This window comes from Lampris incognitus, chromosome 21 (genome assembly GCF_029633865.1).
Source record: "Lampris incognitus isolate fLamInc1 chromosome 21, fLamInc1.hap2, whole genome shotgun sequence".
NCBI lineage: Eukaryota > Metazoa > Chordata > Actinopteri > Lampriformes > Lampridae > Lampris > Lampris incognitus.
The window spans coordinates 3,059,496-3,080,497 of NC_079231.1; the positions used below are offsets into that span (position 1 = coordinate 3,059,496).

General features: G+C 46.1%; 1 protein-coding gene across 2 annotated transcripts in view; it reads right to left on the bottom strand.

The window, feature by feature from the left end:
* The window catches only part of gart (phosphoribosylglycinamide formyltransferase), a 31,817-nt gene that overhangs the window by 8,168 nt on the left and 2,647 nt on the right, over nucleotides 1–21,002 (bottom strand). The window contains exons 3-21 of one of the 2 annotated variants that reach the window (XM_056301158.1): nucleotides 20,659–20,925; nucleotides 20,314–20,466; nucleotides 16,859–17,008; nucleotides 15,823–15,918; nucleotides 15,473–15,647; nucleotides 13,459–13,570; nucleotides 12,362–12,430; nucleotides 11,257–11,382; nucleotides 10,261–10,348; nucleotides 10,044–10,129; nucleotides 9,786–9,954; nucleotides 9,133–9,364; nucleotides 6,342–6,436; nucleotides 5,222–5,331; nucleotides 4,365–4,563; nucleotides 3,252–3,503; nucleotides 2,632–2,784; nucleotides 1,375–1,578; nucleotides 188–343 (exon numbers count right to left, since the gene is read on the bottom strand). In XM_056301158.1, the coding sequence (XP_056157133.1) occupies nucleotides 188–343; nucleotides 1,375–1,578; nucleotides 2,632–2,784; nucleotides 3,252–3,503; nucleotides 4,365–4,563; nucleotides 5,222–5,331; nucleotides 6,342–6,436; nucleotides 9,133–9,364; nucleotides 9,786–9,954; nucleotides 10,044–10,129; nucleotides 10,261–10,348; nucleotides 11,257–11,382; nucleotides 12,362–12,430; nucleotides 13,459–13,570; nucleotides 15,473–15,647; nucleotides 15,823–15,918; nucleotides 16,859–17,008; nucleotides 20,314–20,466; nucleotides 20,659–20,925 (2,892 nt within the window). Of the gene's footprint in view, nucleotides 1–187; nucleotides 344–1,374; nucleotides 1,579–2,631; nucleotides 2,785–3,251; nucleotides 3,504–4,364; nucleotides 4,564–5,221; nucleotides 5,332–6,341; nucleotides 6,437–9,132; nucleotides 9,365–9,785; nucleotides 9,955–10,043; nucleotides 10,130–10,260; nucleotides 10,349–11,256; nucleotides 11,383–12,361; nucleotides 12,431–13,458; nucleotides 13,571–15,472; nucleotides 15,648–15,822; nucleotides 15,919–16,858; nucleotides 17,009–18,584; nucleotides 18,885–20,313; nucleotides 20,467–20,658; nucleotides 20,926–21,002 lie in introns of those variants that run through there. The other variant, XM_056301159.1, reaches the window with a different exon arrangement.

Consider the following 21,002-nt stretch of genomic DNA (forward strand, 5'->3'; position numbering starts at 1 on the left):
TGCATTTCCCACCAATATTAGACACTGCCACAAGTAGCACCTGATAGCTGGGCAATGAAAGTACCTGCAGTAACCATCCAAGATGGCCGTAGCGCTGAATCAAACTGAATTCATAATGGATCGTCTCCTTTCAAGATCACTGATGGTGTTTGTATGGTCAAACTTAAATGCTAATACAGAAACAGACCTGTGCCGGAAATGAGGACCGCCACCCTGGTCGTCTTCTGTGGTGTGCCGCTGTTGCCGTGACAACCGCCATTCTGCTGGACTCCCAAGTCTCCACTGGGCGAGGGGCCTGTGCGTAGGATGTACTCCAGGTTGCGAACCACCACAGGATCCGCGCCTGCATAAGTACATGAACTTTCAGTGAAATCTGGGAAACTTATTGACAGATAATGCCAGTTATTGCCACGAATACTGAGGCTTTGACTATATAATCTCAAAGGCAGTGTGTTGGTGTGTTTCATTACATGCATACATTCAGTGATATGTAAAATAGCATGCACCTGCGGTAGAACATACTTTCAAAAAGGGTATTATGGAGGCATTTCATTACCATATGCAGCAGACCATGTGTAAGAGCCAAAACACAACAGATGCATACAAATATAAATGTTAATTGTGTGTGATTTGGCTCACTGGGAGAAGAATGGTGACTTCCTCGGTAGCAACAATTTCGATATACTTATAATTTTTGATATACTTCCCCGGGGGGGGGGGGATTCTTTCTCTGCATTTAACCTATCCTAGCTGTGTAGCTAGGAGCAGTGGGCAGCTGCCGTGAAGCACCCGGAGACCAACTCCAGTTCGTCTTGCAATGCCTTGGTCAGGGGCACAGACAGGAGTATTAACCCTAACATGCATGTCTTTTTGGTGGTGGTGGAAACCGCAGCACCCAGAGAAAACCCACCACAGACACGGGGAGAACATGCAAACTCCACACAGAGAAAGACCTGGGATGACCCCCCAAGGTTGGACAACCCCGGGGTTCGAACCTAGGGGCCTTCTTGCTGTGAGGCGACAGCGCTAACCACTGGGCCACCGTGCCCCCCATTTTATGCTGATTGGAGACCATATAATCTGTGTAGTCTTACTGTTTCCTTGCCGACAATCACTCATGTTTGAAAATGTCTGTTAGTTTAACAAAAAATTTCTAAGTACACATTTTATGTACAGTGCTTTCTATCCCACTCAATTACCCTTTTTTATTGTTGGACAACTTCTTATCTGCTTTTGTGTTTGTTTTCTTATTTGCTAAGTATTTGCTAATCCTTTTTACATTTACAGTACAAATAGAGTAATTTTACAGCGATCCAAGTCTGTATCTTACACGATGGCCTATTCTACCCTAAATAGCCACCGACTCTGCCTCACCAGGCTGCTTATGTGCCAGTGAGCCCACGATCCAGGCCTCTTCGTGGGCCTGGAGCTGGCTTAGGACTCTCTGTGCATCCAGCGGTGCCACCACTAGCACGGCCCCCAGGCCACAGTTGAAGGTGCGGGCCATCTCCTCCTTACTCAGTGCCCCCTCCCTCTGGAGCCAGGAGAACACGGGGGGGATGCTCCAGCGAGAGGCGTCTGAGAAATAAAACACACACACGGTTTGTGAACACCGATGGGAGAGAACATATACTTCCATCAACACCTGCCAAATCACTGACACCTTGAGAGAGATAACAAGGACAAAATGTTCCCAAAAAAGTAAACAACTGAAAATATAAGGGGAGAGAGAGTGCTTCTACTGCAAAACAGAAACATGCTACACAACCTACCAACAACAGGTGACATCACACAGAAGTTTGTTTTTTGGATGTTTCCCCCTTTTTCTCTCCCCAATTGTACCCGGCCAATTACCCCTCTCTTCCGAGCCATCCCGGTTGCTGCTCCACCCCCTCTACCGATCCGGGGAGGGCTGCAGACTGCCACATACCTGCTCCGACACATGTGGAGTCGCCAGGGGGACGTAGCACGTGGAAGGATCACACTATTCCCCCCAGTCCCCCCCCCCCAAACAGGTGCCCTGACTGACCACAGGAGGCGCTAGTACAGCGACCGGGACACACACCCACATCCAGCTTCGCACCCGCAGACACGGCAAATTGTGTCTGTAGGGACGCCCGACCAAGCCGGAGGTAACACGGGTATTCGAACCAGCGATCCCCGTGTTGATAGGCAACGGAATAGACCGCTACGCTACCCGGATAATCCACGATGTGTAATTTTTGATTCCGTGACTTCAACAGAAGGTGTACGCTACTAAAAATCCGATAAATGTCAGGTTGCCGGATTCCAGTATTAACTTGTGTGCGCTGAATATCAGTAATGTTCAAAACTATTCTATATTTTTTTTTCTTTCTAGGTAGGTATAACAGAAAAACCAAACATTGGACAAGTTGGTCGAGCGTTTGTGCATGGGGACGTGGTCATCTATACCGAAAAAGCTCCATTTCATCTTTATAATACAAGATAGGGTTTTGGGTTTTTTTTTGGTCTGGGAGAAAATTGGGAAAAATACAAGCTATGTGTGCTTTTGTGTCTGTCGTTTTAGATGAGCACCCACAAACATGTATGTGAGAGAGAGACAGAGAGAGAGACAGGCAGAGCGAGAGAGAGAGAGAGAGATCCTCCTACCTAAATCAACAGCCAGCTCCTGTGGGAGCACCCGGGGGATGTTCTCTAGCAGCCCGCCTCCTGTGATGTGGGCGTAGGCTTTGATAGAACCGCTGCGCAGGATTGGCAGGAGCAGACGACTATAGATCTTTGTCGGTGTCAGCAGAACTTCTCCTGAAGAAAAAAAAAAGAAATAGATTGAAGTGCTGTGTTTGACGTGTGACTGAAAAGGACAAACAAATCCTTAAAGAAACATTATTAAAAAGAAGAAAAAAAAGGGCATATTTGGGTTGACTCCAATGGTTTGCCAGCAGGACCAAAAGAGGAGGTGGGTCAAGGCGCTGTCCCACACCACCAAAAGTAAAACTGGATTAAACAGCTACCCAAAATAATCCCAGTTTAACAACACCACAAGTACTACACATCATATCCTACCATGAGCAGAGCTTACTAAATAAAGCATCTGATGAAAATGACCAACAGGAGCATAGAAAACTCAGCTTCATGAGATATTAGGCCTTTTTTTTAAAAAAAAATTTTTAAATAAACTTTTCCCCCCATCAGCAACTGTGTGAAGAGCCATTGAGACATGTAAAGCTGTCTCCACCCGCAGTCTGAAACAGGCTTCGGTATTGTCTTACCGATGGTCTGCCCAGACTTGCCAAAGGGGGCTGGGGAGCTGTAGGAAAGGTTGGCTTGCTCCAGGACCTTCCGGACCAGGCTGAAGCCGTTGCTGTGGACCCCTGAGGAGGCCACACCGATCAGCAGGTCCCCCTCAGTAATGTCGCCAAGGCGGGGCAGCAGGGCTCCGCGCTCAACTGCCCCCACGCAGAACCCAGCAAGGTCATACTCCCCCGGACCGTAGACCCCTGGCATCTCGGCTGTTTCTCCACCTGACAAACGGACAGACAGGAATGAACACACACACACAGAAGGTGGTACCACATGCAAAACTTTTCAAATTGCTCCGTTAACACTATTACAGATAGTCAATGCTGCTAATGTCTTCCTGTCTCATTATTGGACCTGGCTGGACTGAATTGGCTTTAGAAAATTGGGCCACTTCTGGGGATGTCCATAATGTGAAAACAGGACACACATCCTCCCTCCTTTTTCTCCCCAATTGTATCCGGTCAATTACCCCTCTCTTCCGACCCGTCCCGGTCGCTGCTCCACGCCCTCTGCCAATCCAGGGAGGGCTGCAGACTACCACATGCCTCCTCCCATACATGTGGAGTCGCCAGTCATTTCTTTTCACCTGACAGTGAGGAGTTGCGCCAGGGGGACGTAGCGCATGGAAGGATCACACTATTCCCCTCAGCCTCCCCCCCCAAACAGGCACCCTGACTGACCAGAGCAGGCGCTAATGCAGTGACCATGACACATACCCACATCCGGCTTCCCACCCACAGACACAGTGAATGGTGTCTGTAGGGGACGCCCGACCAAGCCGGAGGTAACAAGGAGATTCGATCCGGCGATCCCTGTGCTGGTAGGCAACGGAATAGACCGCCACGGCTTCCTCAGTTCTGACACCATGTGGGGAAATCAGGCTTTTATTTCATGGGGAGGACACAGAGGAGCCTATTGAATGGATGTCCTCAACTACATCCTCATTTAACAAGGGGAGCTGCTTCTCCACTAAGTAAAAGTCAAGTCAAGTCAATTTTATTTGTATAGCCCAACATCACAAAGCCTGATTTCCCACATGACACCAACTGGATGAGCAGCGAAATGTTTTCAAATCTACTCACCCAGCAGAGCACAGCCGGCCATCCGGCAGGCTTCAGCGATGCCACCGATCACCGAGGCGGCCACGCCGACGTCCAAACTGCCACAGGAGAAATAGTCGAGGAAGAAGAGCGGCTCTGCCCCCTGAGCCAACACATCGTTCACACACATGGCCACCAGGTCCTGACCCAGGCCAGCATGCTGCCCACAGGCCTGGGCAATCTATTAGAGGAGCAGATCAGTTGACAGTAATATTCATGAATAACACTAATAACCATTTGTGCAGCATTTTTTTTAACAGTTGCGAAGTGCTTTATGGACAAAACATACACGAGCCAATGAGGGGAACTGCACTGAAGATAGGAATTAAAAAGAAATCAGGGTACTGGTAGATAAAAGCTTTTGTATTGCTTTATATTCTTGATGACTGTCGGACATATCAAAACTATCTATAAACTGGCAAACGCAGTTTTACATTGGTGAAGTAAATGCTGATTTTTATCCAGGCCTCTTTTAGGATGGTTATCTTTCGGTACTGAGCTGCAAACTACTAAATCCACTTTAGACTGTTTTGTTAGATCTTCATTTGATTTTGATAAGATCCAGGGTTTTGCAACCGCAACTTTCAACTGAAAAACATGTTGGACAAGTGAAAACATCCAAAAAACGGAACAATGAATGACATGAAATGAACAGAAAGCGATGGTGGCAGATGGTGTTTGCTTCCATATTAGATGACTGGATGTGGGGGAAGTTCATCCCACAGGCAACAAAGCATCTTATTTAACAGACATGCTCTAAAGATACTCGGGACCATCAGGCTAATTTCCCCCCCACATGCTGTCAAAGTAAGTGGAGGATTCAGATGCTGAGATCCAACCTTGAGTTTTGTCCCCACTCCATCTGTCCCAGACACCAGGATGGGATCAACGAAGCCTGCCGCCTTTAGATCAAACAACCCGGCAAAGCCTCCCAACTCGGCATTGCACCCTGGAGAACAGAGCATAAAAACAGACAGGCTGATGTTTGCATGAAGTCATCTGATCCACAATGTCTTTTCTATACAAAGGCAACATCAATTCAGTGTTTAATTCAACATTAATTCAAATGCTCTGCAGACTTTTGCAAATTTCAAACTACTACAGAAAGACGAAAGAAGCTCAACCAAAACAAACTGGCTGCCCTCTCATTTCTATCAGTTCCTCGCCTCACTGTTTTTTTTTTTACCCCCCCCCCCTTTTCTCCCCAATTGTAGCTGGCCAATTACCCCACTCTTCCGAGCTCCACCCCCCCCGCCGATCCGGGGAGGGCTGCAGACTAGACATGTGGAGTCGTCAGCCGCTTCTCACCACCTGACAATGAGGAGTTTCCCCAGGGGGACATAGTGCGTGGGAGGATCACACTATCCCCCCTAGTTCCCCCTCCCCCTGAACAGGCACCCTGACTGACCAGGACACATACCCATATCCGGCTTCCCACCCGCTTTGCTACCCGGATGCCCCTTCTCACCGATTTAAGGAAGTTGAGGATGATGAGGGGCTATACAATGCACCACCAAACACAGCTCACAACTGTGGGCCAGTCTTGGGTTGTTAAGTTGCAGATTTCATGTTTCACTACCGACAAATGAGATTCCTAATGAGATGTTACCACTGTCCTCCTCTCACTCTCCCGTTACTGGGATTGAGTAGCTGTGCACCCATTATATTTTCTTCTTGCACCCAGTAACAAAACAATTACATTAGCAGGATTAAAGTGGAATTGCTTGCACTATTGTATAAACTGTGTTGAATTGCATCATATATCATTTCTGAAAAAGGGCTGATCCGAAACAAATCCATCTTTTGTGTCTCGATGCATCAGATTGCTGACCGCACATCGAGACACAAATTGACTTCAGAGGGCGACACAACCGATTTCTAATTCCCCACCTGCTGCGGCAGCGTTGATCACAACATGATAGGGTTTGTATCGGCGTGTGGTAAATAAAGAGACATTACCAGCCCGGGAGGTCGCCTTGGCCAGAGGTTTGATCATATCCACCAGCTTGTTACCCGCTGCAATATCCACACCGCTGTCTTTATAGGTCAGACCTCTGTCAGAGACACACAGCATAGGACAGTTAAATATCATTCTGGATGTCCATCTTTTAATCCCTCGTAGTTTTTATGAGGCTCACCAGTGTAGTGTTCTTTATTAGGGTGATGACATCATCAAGCTGTTAAGTTTTAATGCATAAACAAACAAAAAAATCCAAATCGATAAAAATCTGAAAATGTTTTGAAATGTCTCCAGAAGTTGTTCTACTGTTTTTGTTGAGTATTATAACTACCATGTGTACAATGGAGGGAACACAGTACACATTTAAAATTCACATTATCGTGTAACTTAACCAACTATAACAAATAAGACACATGTATCTGAAATTAAACGTTATTAGTGTTTATTAGAAAAGTCTACATGTTGTACAAAATGACAGTATTGTAGCATAAGAAGTCCAATACAAAAAAATTTAAAATTCCTGGATGACATGCTAGATATCATAGCTAGGATCTACAAACCCCAATTCCAATGAAGTTGGGACGTTGTGTAAAACGTAAATAAAAACAGAACACAATGATTTGCAAATCCTTTTCCACCTATATTCAGTTGAATACACTACAAAGACAAGATATTTAATGTTCAAACTGATAAACTTTATTGGATTTTTTTTTTTTCAAATATTCACTCATTTAGAATGTGATGCCTGCAGCACGTTCCAAAGAAGCTGGGACAGGGGCATGTTCACCACTGTGTTACACCACCTTTCCTTTTAACAACACTCAACAAGCGTTTGGGAACTGAGGACACTACTTGTTGAAGCTTTGTCGGTGGAATTCTTCCCCATTCTTGCTGATGTTCGACTTCAGTTGCTCAGCAGTCCGGGGTCTCCGTTGTGGTATTTTGCGCTTCATAATGCGCCACACATTATCAATGGGAGACAGGTCTGGACTGCAGGCAGGCCAGTCCAGTACCCGCACTCTTTTACTACGAAGCCCCGCTGGTGGACCACCTGCAGAATGTGGCTTGGCATTGTCTTGCTGAAACAAGCAGGGACGACCCTGAAAAAGACGTCGCTTGGATGGCAGCACATGTTGCTCCAAAACCTGTATGTACCTTTCAGCATTAATGGTGCCTTCACAGATGTGCAAGTTACCCATGATGCCATGGGGCACTAACACACCCCCATACCATCACAGATGCTGGCTTTTGGACTTTGGGCTGATAACAATCTGGATGGTCCTCTTCCTCTTTAGCCCGGAGGACACGACGTCCATGATTTCCAAAAACAATGTGAAATGTGGACTCGTCAGACCACAGCACACTTGTCCACTTGGCGTCAGTCCATCTCAGATGAGCTCGGGCCAGAGAAGCCGGCGGGCGGTGTTTCTGGGTGGTGTTGATATCTGGCTTTGGCTTTGCATGGTAGAGTTTTAACTTGCACTTGTAGATGTAGCGACCAACTGTGTTAACTGACGATGGTTTTCCCAAGTGCTCCTGAGCCCACGTGGTCATATCCTTTACAGAATGATGTCGGTTTTGAACGCAGTGCCGCCTGAGGGGTCAAAGGTCGCGGGCATTCAATGTTGGTTTTGGGCCTTGCCGCTTACGTGCAGAGATTTCTCCAGATTCTCTGAATCTTGTGATGATATTATGGACTGGAGATGATGAAATCCCTAAATTCCTTGCAGTTGTATGTTGAGAAACGTTGTTCTTAAACTATTGGACTATTTGCTCACACAGTTGTTCACAAAGTGGTGAACCTCGCCCCATCCTTGCTTGTGAGTCAAAATGACCGCCCACGGTTTTTAAACTCTATATTCTGTCAAGATAAATACCCAGCTGAGATATTAATGCATTGCATATGTTAGTATGTCTGTTAGGAAACTGACACCAAAATTAACATTTTAACAACTTTAATACTACCCCATCCCCTTTTTTTTTTACTCTACTTGGCCAATTACCCTACTCTTCACATCTGGCTTCCCACCCGCAGACATGCCAATTGTGTCGGTAGAGACCCCCAACCAAGCCGGAGGTAACACAGGGATTCGAACCACCGACCCCCATATTGGTAGGCAACAGAATAGACCGCTATGCTACCCAGGCGCCCTTTAATACTATTTTTCAAACAATTTAAAATGGCTGCTGTCCAACGCCTGTAAATACTGCAGCACCTCGGTGGTAGTCATGGTGCATCTGTACCCAGACATGTTGGCAATAATCAGAGATCAGGTTTAGACTATTACTCTGCACCGGAGAACACTAGGGTGTTTCTAGGGCAGAGCAATGAACTTCACGAAGGAAATGACGCGACCAACACACGTCATAAATAGTGACATGATGCACGCCATGACACGCAAATTACGCGTGGTCATTTTGACAGGTCATGGTCATTTTAGGTAGATCTTACAATAACTTCTTTTTTGTGTAATTGATCTAAAACTAATTTTAATTCAAATATATGCAATGTTAGGGCCATTCAGGGAGCGGCGGGTCTGTACCCCCCCCCACAAAGTTATTAAACTTTGAAAATACAAAACTGTCAAAGTGGCGGCCATGGTCGATCTAGTGTTAAAACAATGCAGTTACTTAAACAGAACACAAACAGTAACAGAGGTTAATGTTACTGTATGTTTGTGTGTACACACACACACACACACACACACACACACACACACATACACACATACACACACACACACACACATACACACATACACACGTGCACTGCTGCACGATCACACACACCTGCGCTGGTTCAGGTGGGCGATGGCCCTGTGGCCGATGTCGCGACGGTATACGGCTCTGGGGAAGCCCACAGCCTCCACACCATGATTGGCTGCCTGCAGGGCCGTCTCCAGGGACGACCTGACGGCAGTGACCGTCAGGACACGCCCTCCACTTGAGACCACGCCCCCTTCCTTCAGCGCTGTGCCTGCATGGAAAACCTGCAGTCCCATCTCCTGCACCTGAGACAGACCTGAGGACAGACGGATGCTCTCACGTGTTTCTAGTTTGACAGAATCATCGGCACGACGCCCAAAATGTAAATGAGGCACATTTATTAAAACCATGAGAATTCAAATGAGCATGTTGGAGAGGGAAAAGAAATAAACTACTTCATTAACTGATTGACGGAGCGGTTAGTGAGCCTGTGATGATAAATATTCCCTGCCAACATGTTGTAATGACTTGCAAATCAAATCAATCCAATGCAAAACAACCTATTCTTGCGGTTTAATGATTTGTGTTTTTTCTGAAGCAAGTCATGCTTTACCAAGTTTTTCAAATATCAAAATATGCAAATTTGTAAGTACAAGTTTTTTTTTTTAAACTATGCTTTTATCATCTCATCAAATGTGTACAGTCCAAGTTGTGTTTTGGCAGTCATCGCGCAGCACCTGTGATCTCGACTCCTTTCTGGTAAGAGCCCGGGTAGCCAGCACTGGCCATCACCACGGTGACCGCAGAGCTGTCCCGGTGCCACGCAGGGGGGTTGGAGGACAGCTTGCCATTCAGGGTGTTCATCAACACCTCATAAAGGTCAGTCTTCAGCAGGGGTAACAGAACCTGGAGGGGCACAAGGTGACAGAGAACACACAATCAGATACCTTTACCCCCACAAACACAAAAAAGAAAAAAAATACACGCATACACACCTGACACTCGGGGTCTCCAAAGCGACAGTTGAACTCGAGGACCTTTGGCCCTTGCTTGGTTAACATCAGCCCCGCATATAGCACACCTGCAGAGACGTAAATGAATGAATAAAGAGAAAGGTACAAGCTGTGTTTCATTCGCGGGTTGGCCGGGTCACACTTTGACAGTGCTGGACAAAACTAAAGACGGAGGAAGCTTTTGAAGGAGGGAACTTACCCACGTAGGGAGCTCCTTCCTCCTTCATTCCGTCCACAGTTTTCTGCAGAACAGACTCTTTGATTTGCTGCAGAAGCTCCTCACTCACCTGGACAGATCAGAGATTGAGACACTTTAACTGATCCCCGTGGGGAATTTACTCGGGGAGCATGGGGAGAACATGCAAACTCCACACAGAGGACGACCTGAGCCAAGACCTTCTTGCTGTGAGGCGACAGCGCTAACCACTGCGCCATCGTGCCGCCTAAGATGGTGGCTTAAGTCAGGGCCAGCGGGGAATGCATATGGCAGAAGTTTAACCATGCGCCACTGAGGACCAAGGCTTTGCGGGAATTTTTAGTTTGTTTCAAGCCAACACAAAACCAGGAGGATTCTCCCTTAAAGGCTCCCTGAGATCCTTTAATAAAACATGGAGACCCCTCTTGGACAATATAAATAATTTGACAGTTCTGCCTGACCCTGAGGATAGCTGAGCTCCCTCCATTTTCCTCTCTCCTTCCCCCATCCCCTCCTTTCTTAATTTTTTCAATTCTATTTTCTATTTCATTTTACATGTATATATATTTGTATATATGTATATGTTTGCATGTGGGGATATATATATATACACACACACACACGTGTATATATTTATATACATTTTTTGATTATTATCTTTTATATATGTTTTATATATGTATGTGTGTGTGTATATATACACGTGTGCGTATTATATATATATATATATTCATGCAAAAAACATTTTTCATCCACTTGTTTTGCTTCTCCAGTTTAGTGTGCAGTTGGGTGGGTTGAGGGTGGGTTATTGGTTGGTGGGTTTGGTTTTCATGAGATAAAACTCACAGGCACGTTTACATTTTGTTCTGTTTGTCGTATAAACCTGTGCAAAAATGTAATAGAGATTTTTTTTTAAAAACAGTGGGTGTGGATAGAGTGTTTGTGAAAATCAGTCGGACAACCTCATACATCTTAATACATGCAAATGTGTCTGTGTACCTGTGGCGTGGGGCAGTACGCCCCCATGCCACCCGTGTTGGGGCCCAGGTCACCGTCCTGCAGCCGCTTGTGATCTTGCGCTGGTGGCATCGGAGACACCAAGGAGCCGTCACTAAAGCACAGACACTGTGAAAGGGGGGACAGGAGAGGAGCGTCTGGTCATTAGTCTTCACAGTAATGTTTTATACAGCCCCTAGCCAACCACCCCTTACCCTTTTCAGGGTTACACAATCCTGCCATTATGTCTGCCAACAATGTCTGACTTCCTGTTTTAGCCGCAGGTTTATCTTACATGATATCAATACTTTATTTGCAAATCACTTTTTGTAAAATAAGTTTACAAAGCACTTCAAAGAAAAGCCAAACATGATTCAAACAGGAAACACGTGAAGGCACCACAACAGGGACAAGAATGCGAGATGAAAACAATACAGAAGGAAATAAAGGTACAACACGTCGCATAAAACAGGTTTGAAAAAAAATTGTTTTATTTAAGACTAGACGTTCAAAATGATTCCTTGATTGACCACTACTGTGTCTTGTGTGTGTTGATTGTGCCATATTTTTTTTGTGGATTTTTCCCCCTTTCCCCCTGTTGTATCCAGCCAATTACCCCACTCTTCCGAGCCGTCCCGGTCACTGCTCCACCCCCTCTGCCGATCCGGGGAGGGCTGCAGACTACCACATGCCTCCTCCCATACATGTGGAGTCACCAGCTGCTTCTTTTCACCTGACAGTGAGGAGTTTCACCAGGGGGACGTAGCGTGTGAGAGGACATGCTATTCCCCCCAGTTCCCCCTCCCCGCTGAACAGGCGCCTCGACCGACCAGAGGAGGCGCTAGTGCAGTGACCAGGACACATACCCACATCCGGCTTCCCACCCGTAGACACAGCCAATTGTGTCTGTAGGGACACCAGAGCAAGCCGAAGGTGGGGATTCAAACCGGCAATCCTCGTGTATGTAGGCAACGGAATAGACTGCCACGCCACCCGGACGCCCCGATTGTGCCATACTTTTAATTTTTTAGATAAAGTTGTGTGCAAATAGTTTATGTTTTGTGGAAATGGAACGGGTGTGATTCTATGAGGCACAGGTCTAACTCACAGACACTTCCTCTCCCTCCAGAAGCTCCTCCACAACTACGGTCTCCCCGGCAGATCCAAAGGCTTTTTCCTGTGACAAACAGTAAAGAGAGACAAATTATCCTTCAAAATGATGACCATCTTCCCCATCAACAGGTCACAAAGCCGTCTTTCAAAATTCCTCAGGGTGGTTTGAAAGGCTGTAGGAAATAGATTCAGCGAAAATGCATTTCTCGCACGAACCAACTTCTGAGAGCCAGACAGACATAATTCTGCTGACGATCACAAAAACCACCACCAAATTGAAGTGGCGACTTAAGGAGAGGGGGAGAGACTGTTGGGCTATTGAAGAATGAATTTTCTGGAGGGGAAGCAATTGACAAATGAAAGAATTTCAAATTAAAAAGACATCCTCAATATTTGAAAACGTAAAACTAAATAGAACACGGAATTTACGAACTTCAATGAGATTTCAGGGCAAGAAGTAGCAGAAAAGTCTGGAAAAAGAGGTCATGCACGCTCCATCAACCTGTCCTTAAATGAATATAAAGGCCAATGTAAATGTGAGAATGTTTTTTTTTAATACTTTATTAATCCCTGTGGGGCAATTCTTCCTCTGCATGTAACCCATCCTAGCTGTGTCTAGGAACAGTGGGCAGCTGCTGTGCAGCACCTGGGGAAACTCCAGTTCGTCTTGCAATGCCTTGCTCAGGGGCACAGACAGGAGTACTAACCCTAACATGCATGTCTTTTCGATGGTGGGGGAAACCGGAGCATCCGGAGAAAACCCACCGCAGACACGGGGAGAACATGCAAACTCCACACAAAGGACGACCCCCCCCCCCCCAAAAAAAAAGGTTGGACAACTCCGGGGTTCAAACCCAGGACTTTCTTGCAGTGAGGCGACAGCGCTAACCACTGGCCCACCTTTTTCAAAAATATAAAGCACCGAACAACAAGTTATCCCTCCAAACATACACACACAACCCTAATAACCCTTCAGTTAAAAATATTAAGACATCAACTTCAAGACAATATTCAGCTAAGCCACACCGGTTGCAGAGAGGAATTGTCCATACTTCAACTACTACAACAGAGAGGCATCTCATAGTCTGGCACCTTCATGATGTCCATCACTGCTTGACAGGCCTCTTCCTGGTCCTTGGCCACAATGACTCCCTTTCCTGCGGCAAGACCACTGGCCTTCACCACCAAGGCCTGGATGCTGGCCCTGATGGCAAAACACAACAGATAACAAAGGTCAAGTCCAGAACACCTTTATATGATTTGCTCTTTTCTACTTTTCATTGGACCTGCAGCAGTCTGCAGCAGATGTGACTGAGCTTAACATCTGTTGTTCAGCCAAGACTGTAATGCATATATAAGTTATCATATGCATGCAAGGCTGTAACTGCATATAACTGAGATTAGACCCTGTATGAATAAACTGTCAAAATAATGGCGCTGTTCGGTCCCAGGTTAGATGAACTGTTAAGGATTTTTCAACGGTCATGATGATCCATTTACATCTCTTTTTAAAGAAAGTCGTGTTTAATTCAGTTCATTCACAAAAAGATATGTTATGTATATAGTCAATAATTATAAGCTAAGTGATAAATTAGAAAGATATACATGTACCCCAGGAGATATTAACTTCTGCAAACATTTCCTACAAAATGGCAGATTTGTACAACCCACTGATACCTCATGGGTCAACTTAAATTTCCATACTTGCTGTAACTGGAATACACCATATAAATTCTGCAATTTGTTTCATAACTTCCACAACTGGCAACAAGTCTGAGGTCTGTCTTCCAGGAAAGCTGGGAAGCTTTCAGCATAATGGGATTAACCCTTTTCAAATAGATCAGGTAGGAAATTGTCTGTGAATGTTCTCATTCATCCAGGTCACGGTTATCCAAAGGAGTTGAATCAAGTGCAACAGGACTTGGTATATATCCGTGAAGACGTTTCGCCTCTCATCCAAGGGGCTTCCTCAGTTCGTGCCTTTCTGACTAGACCAAGCTAGTCTGACTGGCTGGTGATGAGACTCAGAATTTATCCTCTTGGAGTCGTTGTCAGAGCTATAGATGTCCATGGCTCTTTGTGTCCCGATGTTTACCAACGCCCGTAGGTAAGAAATTATGTCATCAGGTAAGAAAGGTAAGAAATTATGTCATCCAATGCAATCAGGTTTTCTGTTAACTGGATCGATGAGTGTTAAGGTGTCATTGATTAAAAGAGTGTAATGCAGGTCATGAGTTGCCGCCCTTATACCCCCCCCCCCACACACACACACACATGCATGCACATTACCTCATGTGCAAGTAGTTGCAACTCTGAGACTCATAGTACTGCTGTTTTTCTACTCTGCAAGCAAGCTATTTGTTTAGTTACTTGTTCCTGCCACAGCAGATCTAAAAATCCCTGATTAGATAGATGGCTTTAGAAATGAAAACCAGCAGTGAGGTGTCCAAGAGCCAGATTTTAAACTACTGCTTTTATCTCCGTGCTGTAGGTCCAGGGATCACGGCCCTGCCTGGAGCTGTGCCCAAAGAGGAAACGCCGAGGGTGGTCTGGCAGGACGTGGAAGGGGGACAGGCTAAGCTAACTGCTAGCCCATGCAGACCGGCAGTCATCCTGGCTGGCGTTCTTTCTCCTGGACAGCGATATTTTTTTTTTTTAGTCTAGATATATATGTTAAGTTTGGATATATATGTTCTTGGATATATTTTTGTCTTTGTGTTGCACTATTGTGGGCTGGGGGAGATGACGTTTCATGTCATTTCATGTGCACAAGTGCATGAAATGAAACGACAAATAAAGTGTTTCTGATTATGCATAGTTTTATGTAAACATGGTAGGGAGTGAAATGTCAGCCTCCTTTATACTTGCTGGAATACAAGATAGAGTAAGGTACAGACCTAATCTCTGGCGTATTTAGTAGTGATGGCTCAACAAAAACAGATATGTTTTTTGTCCTGTGGTGCATCATGATTCAGGAAAAAACAAACATCCTTGATATAATTTCACATTTTCCATTGATTAACTTGGGGCCAAATTCAACCTGCTGCGCCCACACCCTTCTCCAAGGTTAAAACCCTAATTAGCATTCATCAACTACTTTACTGACGTGCGTATGTATTTGCAGGCCTCCTGGGGGTCGGTGAAGGAGCCCCAGCGGGCAGTGGGGATGCCATGACGTTCCATGAAGGCCTTGGAAAAACTCTTGCTGCCCTCGAGCTGAGCTGCTTTGGCTGTGGGGCCGAAACACAGCACCCCCGCAGCCGTGAGGTCATCCACAATACCTAGACGAGACAGATGGGGGGAAAAGTAGGCAATGTATTATGCAGTGCTAGTTTTGACTGGATCAGCAAGTTAATAGAGACTAAATCGAAACATAAAGAGACATTTGTCGATCTCTTTAAGCTACTGACCCCTCATCGCCCAAACGCAATGAGGGCTCAACAGGAGAACGCTTACCTGCGGCCAGGGGCACCTCGGGTCCGACCACAACAAGTCCCACATTGTGATCCTTGCAGAACTGAGCCAAGATGGTGTGGTTACTCACTGAGACCTCTGACCAAGGGAAAGCAGAGAGCCAGAGAGAACGAGAGAGTTAATACTGCTTGAATTAAGAATCTGGGGGGGAAAAGCCCTGCAAGCTGCTGTTGTTTCCATTTGAACAAAGTGAATGCTGCAACGTTTGTTTTTACCCACTGATACCTAATCATGAACACTTGAAAATTCTCAGTATAACGCTGAGGTGATCGTACCATTCTCATATATTTAAACAGACCTGAGGGATAACCACTTAGTTCAAGTGATTTCATCAGCAGAGAAAGCCATGTTGTATTGGTCTTAATCTAGAAAAACAGTACAACTTGCAGGGTTTTATGATTTAAGGATACCTTTCATAAAATCTTCACTCCCCCACCCCCACTGTATCCAGCCAATTACCCCGCTCTTCTGAGCCGGCCCGGTCGCTGCTCCACCCCCTCTGCCGATCCGGGGAGGGCTGCAGACTACCACATGCCTCCTCCCATACATGTGGAGTCGCCAGCCGCTTCTTTTTACCTGACAGTGAAGAGTTTCACCAGGAGGATGTAGCGCGTGGGAGGATCATGTGACCCCCCAGTTCCCCCTCCCCGCCGAACAGGTGCCCTGACCAACCAGAGGAGGCACTAGTGCAGCAACCAGGACACATACCCACATCCGGCTTCCCACCCGTAGACACGGCCAACAGTGTCTGTAGGGACACCCGACCAAGCTGGAGGTTACACGGGATTCGAACCAGCGATCCCCATGTTGGTAGGCAACGGAATAGACCATTACAATACCCAGATGCCCATGCTAAGCTCGCATCTTATACAACAATGACTGGTATTCAAAATGGTAATTTTTTTGAAATGTCAGTCTTGGGAAACTCTGCCCCCCCCCCACCCCTCCTGTTGTGGTTTTGCACAAATCCACTTTTGGGAAGAAGTGACAGTCAATGTGTGTGCACACGTGTTTTTACCAGAGTTGCTGATCTTCCCACAGTTAGCTGTGCCTGCATTTCCAGGAGCCACCAGAACCTGCTGTACATTTGGCGACTGGGCCAGCTTCCATGCCAGAGCGTGTTCCCGCCCACCGCTGCCAATCACCAGCACCCGCTCAGCCATGGCAACTATGTAACAGACATATTGAAGAGTCAGTCCTGACTGATTAGATGAGAACCAATGCATTCAGGCCTTTGTCGCCATCCCTATGAATTAATGAGCAGAGTTCAGAGTAGGTCACAAAGTAGCAGTTTAATTGCATGTGAAAACTGACCTATAACAAAAAGGAGCTGGCTTAGTTGTGAAAAATTGCTGACCTTTTCTGAGGCCTAGGGTCTTAAATTATTGTGTCATGCCACACGTTCAAGAACCAATGCAGATAGGAAGGAAAACGCTGGTTACACCATGCAAGACCAAATCTCAAGCGACTAAAAGGATCTCATTTGCATGGAAAATAGCCATTAATCGGGTTAAGATAAACTGCATCTCATGGCCTGTCTAGCAGCTGGGTCTTGTTTTAACAGATTAGTGGCTCTTGCAAGCAGGCATGCTCAGGATTCTGTTAACATTTGGGATTTTGAAGCGTTTTGTTTACAAGTCTGTGATGCACTGTCATGGCCAAAGGGATTTGATATTTTGTTTCAACAGAAAAATGATTAAAAAACAAAACAACAAACAATGCAACGATTCCAACATGCATTTTGCACTAAGGTTATCTTCTTTTCTCTCTCTCTCTCTCCCTCCCTTGACACAAGCCAATGTTTGATAAAAGTTTGATAAAGGTCGTGCAACGGGTTCAAGCAAACATTGAGCGCCTTCTTAACTAAGCCTTTGCAAGATTAGGGTAAACCCCCAACCACTCAAACAAACTGAGGTCAGAGTTCAAACCATCCTCAGTTCTAATGCTCAACACACTAAGTCTGAGAGTTGGGCAATAACACGTCGGTCAGCAGAGCCATATCAGCCCATCTGCCCTGAGCAGTGAAGGGGAAGAAACAAAGGGCAGAGTGTTTCAGCAATTACCTCCCCTCCCTCGCTGGCATTAATTGGAATCACTCATCCATGTGACTCACGTGCGAGGGTAACGAATTTAAAAGGGATGCACGAGTTGCAAACTGCAAGCAAAAGCCCAAATCCAAGAAAATGGATTTGGGAATGTCAGTCACCTACATGGCCAACAATGTGCCTCGGATAAAAGAGTTGACTAAAGGAGTCCTGCAATGTCTCATTCAAAGATGGCAACGTGCACAAGCTGGGGGGAAAGGGGGCATCAAAGCCAGACTTGTTCCACTTACATTACACTGTCGGGTGGATGGTGAATACGCTGCAGCAAAACCTCCACACAAAGTAATGGTGAATACTGGATTCTCCACCACACAATATGCTTCCAGCGTGCAGCACAACACACGACCCCAGGATCCTACGTTCACAAGCGCCAGACCCAGACCAAGAAGAAGAAGAAGAAGAAGAAGAAGAAAAAAAGACCAAGAACAAGAAGAAGACCAAGAAGAAGAAGAAGAAGACCAAGAAGAGGAAGACCAAGAAGAAGAAGAAGAAGACCAAGAAGAAGAAGAAGACCAAGAAGAGGAAGACCAAGAAGAAGAAGAAGAAGACCAAGAAGAAGAAAAGCTCAGGTAAACCCCAACATGACCAAATGTGGCATGACACTAAAATCACTACGTTTCATCATCGGGCTAAACTCACTCGTGTGTTTGCGGCTCGGAGCGGGGAAGACCAGGTTCTCGGAGCGGGGAGGAAGACCAGGTTCTCGGAGCGGGGAGGAAGACCAGGTTCTCGGAGCGGACGCGACTCGTCCCGTCCGGACAGCTGGAGGGAGGAGGGAGCCACTCTGCGCCCGATGCGGAGCGCCGAGCAACTTTCGTTTGGACCACGTGGCCTCAATCGCTCCACCCGGATTCTCGAGTGGTCAGCCGGAAGCGGCGCGAGCAACTTTGGCGCACTTCGCAAACTATTTCGCGGGACGCTAAAGTGCGAAAACCTTCACCCCGTGTCAGAAACCGCGGACACCTCCACCCCTGGGCGGGACACTCTCAGCAGGCCCAGGCGACGGCTGTCCCGGAGTGTCCTTCCCGACCATGCTGCAGCGGGGGATTGTGGGAAATGTAGTGCCGCCTGCCACCACGTGTCGCTGCTGAGTACCACGCTGGTTTGTGGGATCCGAGCACTTCACACGAAACAGCGACAGCTTTGACAGAAGAGAACTTTCACACATGTCGAACTTTTGCGATTTTGTATTGTGCCCTTAGACGTTAACTTATTAGTTTAAAAGGAGACAAATCTAGCAAAATAGTGACATTTCCATGACACCCTCCTAACCTCATGCCCACACCTTGGCAGTTGGCACGCAGGCCAGCAGGCACCGCTCTCATACCTTACAATGAGTCCTGCCACCTTGTGCATATGGAAATGGGCATGCAAGGGCCCTGCAAAAGCCACAGAGTTTGGTTGACTTGTACAACAATAAAGTTGCTTTTACCCCATTTTATTTGTCTCTTCTACGACAGCCACAGCATATAGCAATTGTATACCAGTGATGCTAATACGTTTGTTCACAGTGTAAATGTTGAAGATGCACACTTTTACAGTTATTTTTGTAAGCTTAGAAAAATGTGATAAGTGATTGCCACAGGGAAATATTTTTGAGCGTGCCCCTTCAACAAATGCTTGACACCTGTGCAGCTTTGTTTCCCAATTCAGTGACAGAATTCAACATCAAATTCAAAACCAGAATTCCCAAATCAGTGACACATTGGTTTGTTTGAAAAAAGTACTTTATCCAGAGCATTACCAGCCACACAGCCGGGTTGGTATTTTAAAAGCACGTCATTCAAAATATTATTTATGTTATGAAGTATGCATGTAAACATTTTGAGAGATGCAACCTTATGATTAGGTTGAGGATAAAATCGAAATAAATTATCATAAATAAGGCCCAGATAGTCTTATTTTCCCAAGATGAAACCCCATGGTACGCTCCTGCTGTAGCCACTATAAACCAAAACACATGCATCGTCTCACAGCAGATGTGTGAAACTGTGTCCGGTTGTGGTCACCGATTCACCACGAAGGGAGTTCAGAGGAGCTGAGGAGCTCCCTTCCTAAATCTGAGTCTCTAATTGCAAAGAGCGTGATTCCCGAACTGTAGGCTGCAGGGATCACTATATGTGTTAACTTGGGCTTATGTTCTTGATCCTCTTCCAGGACCATCTGATTCACCTGGCCTGATTAGAAGGAAGGGAGAAAAGAAGAAGATAAATAAGGAAATTAAGATGAGGAATTTGATTGTGGGTGACTGTAGATAGATAGATAGATGAGAGAGACAGAGAGAGAGAGAGAGAGACACACACACACACAAACACACACACACACACACACACACACACACAAAGAGCGAGCACAAAGCATTGCTCACCCTCAACATCCAGGGCCTTCCAGCGGGGGTCGGATCGGCCCTCTGATAGGCTGGACAGACAGCAATCAGGCATCCATCTCTGCAGCACATCCTCCCTGCGAATCAGCAGCACGGATTCACTGCAGAGTCGTGTATGCAACTCCCTCTCACTTACTGAGAAGAAAAATACATGAAAACGAATGCACATTGAAATAAAAATAAATAAAAACAAATAAAAGCTGAAATTCATTGATGGCAGGCTTAATTATAAAGGTTGAACACTGGCTCTACCTTATCTAACCCACACAGACACACACCCATGTAAAACACATTTGTGCTGGTCAAACATCAATCAGCGTGCCTCACCTTCATCCAACGGGTTGGCCATGAAAATTGCATTGGGGGTAACCCCAAAAATGAGCTGATGGTGCCAGGCGTCTGGTACTTCCTCTCCCTTGGGCACTGCCAGCTGCATGTTCATGGTGGCCACTGGTACTGCTCCCTTGCGGATCCAGCGTGCCAGCCAGGGAACTAGGCTAATCCGCCTGCGAGGGTGGAGGTGAAAGAATCGCCCCATCACCCTCCCCTTACTGGCTTGTTCTGCTCCCTCTATGAGCTGAGTGTGTGTTGCACCTGGGGAAAAAAATAAAAGATAAGTACCATGCATATACTTGAAGCATATGACAAGTGGCTGTATGCAAGAAAAAGTA